Below are 12,768 nucleotides of genomic sequence, written 5' to 3'. Positions count from 1 at the left end.
GTCGTCTCACATCCCCATTGTTTACAATAGAAATTTTCTACACCCCCACATCTGTTGGCTTGGCTTCTCGTTCTCCCGTCCCGGGGACAGATATAGAACTCCGTTTGTTGCATCCGGCGCTGGGCGGGCAAGTTGCCACAGCCAGGGGCGTCTGCAACGTACTGGCCTTGGGATGTGGAGCCTTGGGTAAGTGAGCGCTTTGTTAAATGGTGATCAAGGCTTGATGGAACCTCTTTAAAGGTCTCATCGGAGATATCCCAATTATCTAGCCCTGCTATTAAGGCGCAAATATCTGGGGTGAGGGACGGCCACCAGGTCCAAGGAGGGTCTTCTTTTGTAGTACTCCATACTACATCACCAGTCTGAGAGAGAACCTGCCAGGTTAACCTCTGGGGGGCATGGGGGTTGGGACCAGAACTACTTATCACCAGGAGTTGTATCAGCAGGAGCAGGGCTACTGCGGCGAATGCGGAGCTTGAGGGGGTTGTCTGTCTTTTCCACTTTCCACCCGGAGTCTGGCGGCAGTGCTGGTTTGACATGAGATGCGTGGATCCAGGCTGCGATGCCATCGACTTTTATTGCCGTAGGGGTTGTAAGCAGCACCAGGTATGGTCCTTTCCACCGTGGTTCAAGGTTGGCTGTCCGGTGGCGCCGGATGTACACCGAATCTCCAACCTGGAACTGGTGAGGTATTTGCAGATCCCCGGGCTTGTAGGCCTCGATCAGCCGGCTCCACACCTCCTTTTGCACGGTTTCAAGGGCTTTTAATCTGGTGTATAGAGATTGAGAGGAGTAAGATTCTGGGGAAGGGAGGTGCTGCATGGCAACAAGCGGGGGGTGAGCTCCATATAGGATTTCAAAGGGGGTCAGCTTGAGAGTGCTAGGGGTGTTGCGCACACGGAACAGGGCAAAGGGAAGGAGGACTGTCCAGTCAGTAATGCCAGTCTCTAAGGATAATTTAGTCATGGCCTCTTTTAGGGTTCTATTCATCCTCTCTACCTGCCCTGAGCTTTGGGGCCGATAAGCACAATGTAATTTCCACTCAAGCCCCAGGATTTTGGCTAAACCTTGATTAACCTGGGCAACAAAAGCGGGACCGTTGTCTGATCCGATTACCTTGGGTAGCCCAAATCTTGGAAAAATTTCTTCTAATATTATTTTGGCTACGACTTGAGCAGTCTCCCTTTTTGTAGGAAAAGCTTTGACCCATCCTGAGAAAGTATCTATGAACACCAGCAAGTACTTGTATCCGTATTTGGCCGGCTTAATTTCTGTAAAATCTGTTTCCCAGTAGCTCCCAGGACGATCTCCTCGGAGTCGTCTACCCTGAGGTAATGTGCTAGGCTGGGTGTTTACTAATTGGCAAGGTCTGCACTCTTTTGCAGCTGCGTCAACGAGTTTACTTAATTCCATAATATAGTATGGGGAGGACTGAACAATAGTTCTTAGATGCTTGGGGCCCAAATGAGTTAATTTATGAAGTTGTCTGAGAAAGGTGATCGCCTGCTCTTCAGGGAGGATGATTTTTCTTTCCGGAGTTTCTCGGATCCCCTCTGGGGATTCTAAGTGGAGGCCTAATCTGTTCATTCTCTCGAGATCCCGCTCCGAATATTTAAAGTGTTTGACAAGGGGGGGTGCTATTTCTTTAAGGCTAGGCCTTAAAGTGTTTTCATATAGCGGCAGGATGTTGAGCCTTTGAGCTGCTAGCTTAGCTTCTCGGTCGGCTCTTTGGTTTCCCTCGGCAACTCTGGACCCCCCTTTCTGATGCCCAGGGCAGTGGATAATGGCCACTTTCTTAGGGAGGTGAACAGCCTCCAGTAGACTTAGGATTTCTTCCTTGTGTTTAATTTCTTTTCCTGCTGAAGTCAGCAGTCCTCGCTGCCTGTAAATGGCCCCATGAACATGGGCCGTAGCAAAAGCATACCTGCTATCGGTGTATATGTTAACTTTTTTCCCTTCTGCCAAACGTAAGGCCTGGGTCAAGGCGACCAGCTCGGCCTTCTGGGCCGACGTCCCTTCAGGCAGACTACTTGCCCAGATGGTCTGCTTATCGTCCACTACCGCCGCCCCGGCCACCCTTTTACCTTCTATTATGGAGCTGCTCCCATCAGTGAACCAGGTCAGCTGGGCATCCGGCAGGGGCTGATCACAGAGGTCCTTCCGAGTTCCAGTTTCCTCAGCCAGTACTTCTTGGCATGTGTGTAATACATCTTTCTGGACAGAAGTATCAGGTAATAGGGTAGCTGGGTTGAGGATGACAGGCGGGCCAAACTGGACTCTGTCTCCGTTTAATAGGAGACTCTGGTAATGTGTCATGCGGGCATTAGACAGCCACCGGTCAGGGGGCTGTCTGATGATGCTTTCTAAAGCATGGGGGGCAATGACTGTCAACTTCTGCCCCATAGTCAATTTGTCTGCATCTTTTACCAGTACCGCTACTGCCGCCACAGACCTCAGACAGGCTGGCCAACCACCAGCGACCGGGTCCAATTTCTTGGAGAGGTATGCTACCGGTCTTTTCCATGGCCCTAAAGGCTGCGTCAGCACCCCTCAGGCCACTCCTCTCTTCTCATCTACGTATAGGACAAAGGGCTTTGTTACATCTGGTAGAGCCAGGGCCGGGGCTGATAATAAGGCCTTTTTAATGTTGTCAAAGGCCCGCTGTTGGCTGGCACCCCACTCGAAGGGAGTGCCTTCCTTGGTCAAAGGGTAGAGGGGGGCTGCCAGAGTAGCAAACCCCGGTATCCATAAGCGGCAGAACCCCGCAGTTCCTAAGAATTCCCGCACCTGGCGGGGCGAGCAGGGAACTGGAATCTGAGTCACAGTATGCTTCCTGGCTTCCGTTAACCATCTCTGCCCTCCTCTTAGGGTGTAACCCAGGTACGTTACCTCTTTCTGGCAGATCTGGGCTTTTTTAGCAGAGGCTCGATATCCTAAGCGGGCTAGTTCTTCTAGCAACAGTTCTGTGCCCCGATAGCACTCTTCTTTTGTTGTTCCAGCTAGTAGTAAGTCATCTACATATTGTAGGAGCGTCACCTGAGGGTGGCTGGCGCGAAAGTGAGCTAGGTCTTGGTGGAGGGCTTCATCAAAGATGGTTGGGGAGTTCTTAAACCCCTGTGGAAGTCGGGTCCATGTCAATTGCCCCGTTGTTCCAGAGTCCGGGTCTCTCCATTCAAATGCGAAGATGTTCTGGCTAGAGGAGTGTAGTCGGAGGCAGAAGAAGGCGTCCTTTAAATCCAGGACAGTGTACCAGATATGGTCCGGAGGGAGAGAGCTTAACAGATTATAAGGGTTAGGCACGGTGGGGTGGATGTCTTGCGCCCGCTTGTTTACTTCTCTTAAGTCCTGCACAGGGCGATAGTCTCCTGTGCCGGGTTTCTTGACGGGTAATAAGGGCGTGTTCCATGGTGACTGGCATTTTACTAGTATGCCCAGCTGTAGGAGACGCTGAATGTGAGGCTTAATTCCTTCCCGAGCTTCCTTAGTCATAGGATATTGGCGCACTGCCACAGGAGTGGAAGTAGCTTTGAGTTCTATGACTATAGGCGGCCTTTCTGCGGCCAGTCCCATTCCAGCAGTTTCGGCCCATGCCCCGGGATATTTTTCTAGCCAGTCATTTACGAGACTAGTCCCTTTCTCCCGCTGCTTTTCAAAGAGTCTATGTTCATCCTCTAAACGCATGGTCAGGGCTGTTACCCTCTTATTTTGGGTTACCTCTGGGCCATCAGGAGTAAAAGTGATTTGGGCTTCCATTTTGGTGAGTAAATCTCTCCCGAGGAGGGGCGCAGAGCACTCAGGGATAATTAAAAATGAGTGGGTTACCCGTCCCACTCCCAGATCTACTGATCTTTGGGTAGTCCATGAGTACTGCTGATGCCCTGTGGCCCCTACAACCCAGGATTTTTTCTTGGAGACGGGTCCTTGATGGTTCAAGTAGGACTGAGTGTCTACAAGGAACTCAACTGGCTTCCCCTCCGCCTTAAGTATTACCCTAGGCTCGGGGAGGGGTTCCGAGCCCCGTCCCCGCTAATCTTCGTCTTCCTCTAAGGCCAGTACTTTCTTGGAGAGTTCTTTCTTCTTTTTTTTAGGACATTCCCTGGCCCAGTGCCCCTTTTCCTTACAGTAGGCACATTGATCCTTATCTAACGGGATGCGGTTATTCAGACTACCTGACTTCTTAGTTCTACCTTGGGTCTGTTCCTGGCTCTTCTCCCCTACTACTGCGGCCAAAATCCGTGTTAAGTTTTTCTCCTGTCTTCGGTCTCTCTTATTTTCCCTTTCTTCTCTCTCTTTCTCCTTTCTCTGCTCTTTTTCTTCCTCAGTTTCTCTTTTATGGTATACTTTCTCAGCTTCCTTAACTAAATCCTGCAAGGTATAGTCCTGCAATCCTTCAATTCTCTGCAGCTTTCTTTTAATGTCTATAGCTGACTGCCCTATGAAAGTCATAGCCACGGAAGCCCTCTGTCCTTCAGAGGCAGGGTCAAATGGGGTGTAGCGCCTAAAAGCTTCCATTAGGCGCTCAAGAAACACTGAGGGAGGTTCCGTGGCCCCCTGTATTACTTCTCTTACCTTAGCCTAATTAGTGGGGCATCTTGCCGCCCCACGGAGGCCAGCCACTAGAGCCTGGCGATAGACTGACAGTCGCTCCCTACCTTCTGCCGTGTTGAAATCCCAGTCTGGTCTGGAGAGGGGAAAGGCAGCCTCGATGATGTTGGGGAGCTGGGTAGGACGCCCGTCCGCCCCGAGTACATTCTTCCTAGCTTCTAATAAAATCCTCTCCCTCTCTTCAGTAGTGAAGAGAGTCTGTATGAGCTGCTGGCAGTCATCCCATGTGGGCTGATGAGAGAACATCAGGGACTCTACCAGCCCAGTCAGGCGTTGGGGGTCTTCTGAAAAAGGGGGGTGATTAGTTTTCCAGTTATACAGGTCTGTGGAAGAAAATGGCCAGTACTGGAGGGGCTGGAGAGGAGGTGGTCCCTCATCTGTTGCCACCGGCGGGGGGCCGTATGCCCTCAGGGGTAGGGCAACAGTAGTGTCGGGAGACACTCCTCCCCGGCAGTGACTCCTGGTACCTTGTGCGGGCCCCAGTGAAGGTTCCCCCGGGGGTGCAGAGGGGGCAATCGCCGCTGGTCCTCCCTGCCCCCCGACAGGAGCCAAGGTGGGAGGGTATGGGGGAGGAGGGGGTGGAGGGTCGAGGAGAAGATGATCAGTCTGGATTTCCGGGTAGACCTTCTTAGGGGGGTCCGAACTGTCACCCCCTTTTCTGGGACCGGAAGATTGGACAGCGAGCACCTGAGGATTAGACGGGGGCCTGGATGTGGCAGTCCACGGCCGAACCCAGGGGGGCGGATTCTGCACCAGGTCCTGCCAGACTATGATGTAAGGTTGTTGATCCGGATGGGCTCCCGGTCCTCTCTGAAAAACAATCTCTTTAATAGCAAAAATAAGAGATAAGTCAAAGGTTCCTCCTGAGGGCCAGCCGACGTTAAAAGTAGGCCACTCCGAGGAGCAGAAAGTCTGCCATGGGCCTTTTTTAACCTCTACTGACAGATCACGACCTCTTCTCTTCACTTCAGTCCAATGATCTAGAGTTAAACTCAGAGGGGTTGTCACAGTCTGTCCCATCATCAGTGGATATGTCAGAAACACAAATAACAGAAATAACAGAAATATTACAGGTACAAGGACCCACCTGCTACACTTGGTCCTTCACAAGCCTATAACAGAATCAGACGGGCGCGTTTCCCGTAATTTTTGATCGAACAACCAGACTCGACCAGTGCCCTTACAGCAGGAGACAACCAGGCGTCCCTGGTTCTCCTCAGTTCCTGGGGCGTCCCCCAGGGTTTCAGCCTGTGGTCCTCCGGGCACGTCTACCGACCACTGTCCGGCCACTCTCACGAGGTGCCGAACGGCTGCAAAATCGAAAGCGCGCACACAAAGTCAAACAAAAGGACTGAAGACACAGACTAGACAGTTTTCGGGGTACCCCTTTCTTACCTCCAAGGTCGACTCTGCAGGTGAGGGGTGGTCGTTATCTCCCGGACGAGCCCCCAAATGAAAGACTTGGGGCAGAACCCCCCACTCAGCCCGGAGCTCTGACCACCCCAATCAACCGCAAGAGTCGTCTCTTGATGCAAAAACGCAAGAGGATTTTTATTCCTGTATACGGGGACTTGATTCACAACTCTTTTAGGAGCCGAGAAATCAAGTCCCCCACAGCAGTTTTTTACAAGCTTATAAAGGCAAAAACTACAAAGTAGGCGGGAATAGCAGACATTCCAGGGACTCTAAAGTAAGAGAGAATACACACACCTGGGATTCTAACTAGATAAGGAGAACTCTAGTTCACTATTTAACTGTCTTAAGACAAGACTAACAGTCAAATATTTACTTAAGCTCCTGGGGCTATCTCCTGGAACAGTTACAAAAGGTCACATTCCTATGGTAGGGAGCGAGAAGTGGTCACATTCTCATGGTAATATTTTCTTTCAATACAATGGTGCTTTATAGTCTGTTTTGGGAGCAGGGTTGGGTCTTTTAAAACCTTAGTACAGAGAATCCATAAGACCTTTATTCTTGCTAATATTGAATATCATTAATGGCAATGCTTTGATGCAGTATTATGCTAAAAACTCCCACCCCATCAGAAATGAGGAGAAGAAATGAAAGAGTCAAGAAGATGAAATATCCCACGCCACTATACTTATAGTAAAGCTATCTTTCCTACAATAAATGGGTTCCTAGAGGGCAAGGAACATGTCTGCAATAGCAAGAGGATTAGTAGTCCAACAATATTTGGGCAGAAAATGAGTAAGTGGATGAATGAATAGTCCATTTGTTCTCTTCGTTGTTAAGGCTGGTTGCAAGGAATTCATCTTTGCAAATGCTCTCAGAAAACTTGCCCACAGAGTGAATAAAGTTAGGAAGTTATTCTTCGCTTCTGTGAAATTTCTGGACATTGAAATGGTGGTCTTTTGGCCTGACTTTTAAATCTGTTCAAGCCAACATCTGACTTCTCCATGATTTCTGAGAATCAGTTCTGTCATATGTTTTCATTTCAGTTGCCCACAAGTATACTTCATCTGAGTTGTCACCCACTGCACTGATAATCCCCTGGATCTTCATGAAATGTCTCCAGTTCTTACATCAGTCCAGATTATTTTATTGGCCCACACATATACAACCCAGCCATCTATGTTGAACTAGTTTCTTATTGCTGCTGTAACAGATTACCATTAACTTGGTAGCTTAAAATGATACAAATTTATTAGCTTACAGTTTTAGAGTTCAGAAGTCCAGAATGGGTCTCAATGGGCTAAAATGTAGGTGTTAGAAGTACTATGCCTTTCCAGAGGCTGCATCAGAGAACATATTTTCTTGCCTTTTCCAGCTTCTAGAGGCTTTCCAAATTCCTTGGCTAATGGCTCCATTCCTCTTATTCAAAGCCAGCAGTGGTTGATCCAGTCTTTCTCATACTGCATCACTCTGCTTTTTGCTTTTCCTCTCACATCTCCTTTCATGGCTCTTTTAAGAATTCTTGTGAGTACACTGGTCCTACCCTGATAATTCAGGATAATCTCCCCTTAAGAATCCTAAGGTTCTTAACCTAATCACACTTGCAAAGTTCCTTGTGCCTTATATGGTAACATATTCACTAATTCTAGGCATCAGCACATGGACATTTGTAGGGGAGCATTATTCTGTCTACCACACTAACTCAAAATCAATGCCTTTCCTGATTCATCCAATACTCCATTATCTCTTCATAAAGATTTTTTATTGCATAAGAGTGAATACCACTTCTGTTTAGCGCTTGTTATTCTTTAATTAGCTCAGATCTGTATATTTATTCATATTCCTTCATTTGAATAGCATTTGTTGTTTTGCATGTCTATTCTGTGCTAGTTACTATGCTGGGGAAAAGACATTATTCCTGTCTTAGAGAAGCTCACTGTTTAGTGAGGAAAACTAATATATAAACAAAGAAACACAAGATGTTGAAGAGGCACAAATAAAAATATGTGCTAGATATAGTTAAGTTTAAAGGAGAGCATAGTTAGTTCTACCAAACGTACAGCCTCACTCACAAAGTAATCTTTGAGCTAGACGAGCAGATGTTGGTTAAGCACAAAGTTAGACCAGAGAGCATATTCCAGTTACAGGGAACAGCGAGTCCATACCTATTTATCTTTTTTCATTAGCTGCTTTGTATGCTCCAGGGATTCTGGAGGTCAGGGATTCTGTTGCCTTGCCTCACCCCTTCCCATCCCGCCCCTTCGCTGCTCCCCATTCCGCCCCTTTGCGGCTTCCCATCCCGCCCCTTCACCCCTTGCTTGACCTCTTTGCCTGGCCTTTTCCCCTTTCTTTTTTCTTTCCTTCTATTCTACTCTCCTCTCTCCTCCCCTCCCCTCCTCTCCTCTCCCCTCCCTTCCCCTTCTCTCTTTCCATCCTTCTTTCTTTCTATTTTTTCTTTTTTTTTTTTGAGACAGTCTCATTCTGTTGCCCTGGGTAAAATGCCAAGGCATCACAGCTCACAGCAACCTTAAACTTTCTGGCTCAAGCAATCCTCCTGCCTCAGCCTCACAAGTAGCTGGGACCATAGATGCCACCATGAGGCACAGCTAATTTCTTAGTAAAGACAGGGTCTTGCTCTTGCTCAGGCTGGTCTTGAACTCCTTAGCTCAAACAATCCACCCACCTTGGCCTCCCAGAGTGCTAGGATTACAGGCATGAGCCATCACAACCAGCCTTTTGGTTTTTTTTTTTGTTTGTTTTTTAGACAGGTTCTCACTCTGTTGCCTAGGCAAGAGTGCAGTGTCATCATTATAGCTCACTGCAACCTCAAACTCCTGGGCTCAAGTGATCTTCCTGGCTCAGCCTCCTGAGTAGCTGGGATTGTAGGTACACACCACCAAGCTTGGCCAATTTCTTTCCTTTCTTCCTTCCTTTCATTCATTTATTTAATTAATTTAATAATTTATTTATTGAGACATGGTCTTACCACATTGCATAGGCTGGTCTCAAACTCCTGGCCCTAAGTGATTCTCCCATTTTGGGCTCCAAAAGTGCTAGAATTATAAATATGAGCCACCATGACTAGCCTCTTATTTCTCTTCTATATATCATTGAGGATTTAGCCAGGATGGGATTATAGAAGACACTGAATAAAATTTTGTGGGTCAATGAATTCTGAAAAGTAACAGGAGTTCGTCTAATCATGGTAGATTAAATGGAGCAGAGTTACCTGCATAAATAACTATGAAACTAGACAAAATATATGAAACAGTTCTCATCAAACATTGGGCAACAAAAAGAGACGAAAAATAAGTAAAGTAGGTCTTGTGATTACCTCAGCTACCTTTAAAAATCTTATGTTTTGAATTATTATGCGTACAAAATAGTTGTATTTTTATCGGGTACATGTGATGTTTTGGTGCAGGCATACAATATGCATTAATCTAATCAGAGTAATTGGAGTACTATAATCTCAGGCATTATCATTTCTTTGTATTAGGAACACTCCAATTCTACTCTTTTAGTTATTTTAACATATATCCTAACTTTTGTTAACTACAGTCACTTTGTTGTGCTATCAAATATTGCTTATCCTATCTACTTAACTGGCTATATTTTTGCATCTATTAGCCTTCCCCACTTTATTACCCCATTCACACTACTCTTCTGGCTTCTGGTAACCATCATTCTACTCTGTTTCCATGACACAAATTGTTTTAATATTTAGCTCCCACATATGAGTGAGAACATGTGAGACTTGCCTTTCTGCGCTTGGCCTATTTCACTTAACAAAATGTTTTCCAGTTCCATCCATGTTGTTGCAGATGGCAGTATTTCGTTATTTTTATGGTTATATACTATTCTATTTTGTATATTACCACATATCTTCATACATTCATGCACTGATAGACACTTAGGTTGATTCTAAATCTTAGCTATTATGAATAATGCTGCAATAAATACAGGAGTGTGATATCTTTTTGACACACTGAATTTTCTTCTTTTGGATACATACCTAGCAGTATAATTGCTAGGTCATATGGTAGTTCTATTTTTAGTTTTTTGAGGAGGCTACACAGCAGTGGTTCTCAACCTTCCTAATGCTATGACACTTTAAAACAGTTCCTCATGTTGTGGTGATCCCCAACCATAAAATTATTTCATAGCAATAATAATAATTATATAATAATTTATTTTATTTTTTTTATTGTTAAATCATAGCTGTGTACATTAGTTCAATCAAGGGGTACAATGTGCTGGTTTCATATACAATCTAAAATATTCTCATAAACTGTTGAACGTAGCCTTCATGGCATTTTCTTAGTTATTGTATGTAGACATTTGTATTCTGCATTTAGTACAGTTCACCTGTACCCATTCTAAGATGCACCGTAGGTGTGGCCCCACCCATTGCCCTCCCTCCACCCTAATCTCCCTCCCTCCCTTCCCCTTCCTTGGCCGTTTCTTCATAGTCTTGTGCTATAGTTGGGTTATAGCCTTCATGTGAAAGCTATAATTTACCTTCATAGTAGGGCTGAGTACATTGGATACTTTTTCTTTCATTCCTGAGATATTTTGCTAAGAAGAATATGTTCCAGCTCCATCCATGTAAGCATGAAAGAGGTAAAGTCTCCATCTTTCTTTAAGGCTGCATAATATTCCATGGTATACATGTACCACAATTTGCTAGTCCATTCGTGGGTTGATGGGCACTTGGGCTTCTTCCATGACTTAGCAATTATGAATTGGGCTTCAATGAACATTCTGGTACAGACGTCTTTGTTATATTGTGATTTTTGGTCTTCTGGGTATAAACCTAGTAAAGGAATTATAGGATTCTGCATAGCCAAGAACATAGTAAGTAAAGCAAGCAGACAGCCCTCAGAATGGGAGAAAATATTTGCAGGTTATACCTCCGATAAAGGTCTAATAACCAGAATCCACAGAGAACTCAAACATATTAGTAAGAAAAGAACACGTGATCCCATCTCAGGGTGGGCAAGGGACTTGAAGAGAAACTTCTCTAAAGAAGACAGATGCACGATCTACAAACACATGAAAAAAAGCTCATCATCCTTAATCATCAGAGAAATGCAAATCAAAACTACTTTGATATATCACCTAACCCCAGTAAGAGTAGCCCACATAACAAAATCCCAAAACCAGAGATGTTGGTGGGGATGTGGAGAAAAGGGCACACTTCTACACTGCTGGTGGGAATGCACACTAATACGTTCCTTCTGGAAGAATGTTTGGAGAATACTTAGAGACCTAAAAATTTTATAATAATTTTATGGTTGAGAGTCACCACAACATGAGGAACTGTATTAAAGGGTCGTGGCATTAGGAAAGTTGAGAACCACTGCTCCATAGTGTTCACACTAATTTACATTCCCACTAATAGTATACAAGAGTTCCCCTTTCTCTGCATTCTTGCTAATATTAGTTGTGTCTTTAACCAAGAGAGTAAAAGATCTGTATACTAAAATCTATAAAACATTGATGAAAGAAACTGAAGAAGACACAAAAAAATGAACTATATCTAGTGTTTATGGGTTAGAAGAATCAACATTTTTAAAATGTTCACACTACCCAAATTAATCTGTAGGTTCTGTGCAATCCCTATCAAATTTCTACTGGCATTTTTCACAGAAATAGACAAAATAATCATTAAGTTTGTATAGAACCATAAAACATTTTGAATAGCCAAAGCAATCTTAAGGACAAAGAACAGATCTGGAAACATCATAATTCCAGATTCCAGCACATATTATAAAACTTCAGTAGTCAAAATAGTATGGAACTGGCATAAAGACAGACTCATAGATCAATGGAACAGAATAGAGAATTCAAATCCATGCCCTCAGATCTTCAACAAGGGTGCCAAGAATACATAATGGGAAAGAAGAGTACCTTCAACAGTGTTAGGAAAACTGGATATCCACATGCAAAATGATGGAATTAGACCATATGCAAAAATCATTTCAAAATGGTAAATGACTGAAATCTAAGAGTTGAAGCTATAAAAATCCTAGAAGGAAACATGGGAGAATATTTTCATGACATTGATTTTTATAATAATTTCATGGATGTGACACCAAAAGTATAGGCAACTAAAGCAAAAGTAGACAAACAGTATTACATAAAATGTAAGAGTTTCTACACAGCAAAGGAAACAATCATCAGAGTATAAAGGCAACCTGTGAAATGAGAGAAAATACTTGAAAACCATATATTTGATATGGGGTTAATCTCATGTATATAAACACACACACATATATGCACACACATATATATGCCTATATGCTTTTATAACTCAATAGCAAAAAAAAACAAACACTTAAGCTGACTTAAAAATGGGAAAGGACCTGAATACATTTGTCTAAAGAAGACATACAAATGACCAATAAATACATGAAAAAATGCTAATTATCACTAGTCATTAGAGAAATGCAAATCAAAATCACAAATGAAATATCACTTCACTTTTGTTAGGATGGCTATTACCAAAAGAACAAAAGACAACAAGTGTTGGTGAGGATGTGGAGAAATCAGAATTCTTATACATGTACAGTTATGATTTAATAAAAAAAAATAAAAAAAAAATTAAAAAAAAAAAAAGAATTCTTATACATGGTTGATATGCAAAGTGGTGCAATGCAAAGTGGTGCAGCCACTATGAAAAATAGTATGGAAGCTCCTCAGAAAATTGATGTTAGATTTACCATATGATCCAGCAATCCCACTTCT

The 12,768-nt window shown here is 44.2% G+C and overlaps 1 protein-coding gene across 1 annotated transcript; it reads right to left on the bottom strand.

Moving 5' to 3' along the window:
• Positions 1-471: 471 nt before the first annotated feature.
• On the bottom strand, positions 472-5,625 carry LOC128577648 (uncharacterized; the record flags this gene model as incomplete). The annotated part of the gene is given in 1 exon segment (XM_053579921.1): positions 472-5,625. A coding segment is annotated over 1 exon segment (5,154 nt), but the record flags the coding sequence as incomplete, so codon positions are not given.
• Positions 5,626-12,768: the final 7,143 nt, after the last annotated feature.

The sequence above is a fragment of the Nycticebus coucang genome, chromosome X (genome assembly GCF_027406575.1).
Source record: "Nycticebus coucang isolate mNycCou1 chromosome X, mNycCou1.pri, whole genome shotgun sequence".
NCBI lineage: Eukaryota > Metazoa > Chordata > Mammalia > Primates > Lorisidae > Nycticebus > Nycticebus coucang.
Note: the sequence above shows the minus strand (reverse complement) of the source record. Positions and strands in the feature narration are given on the sequence as shown.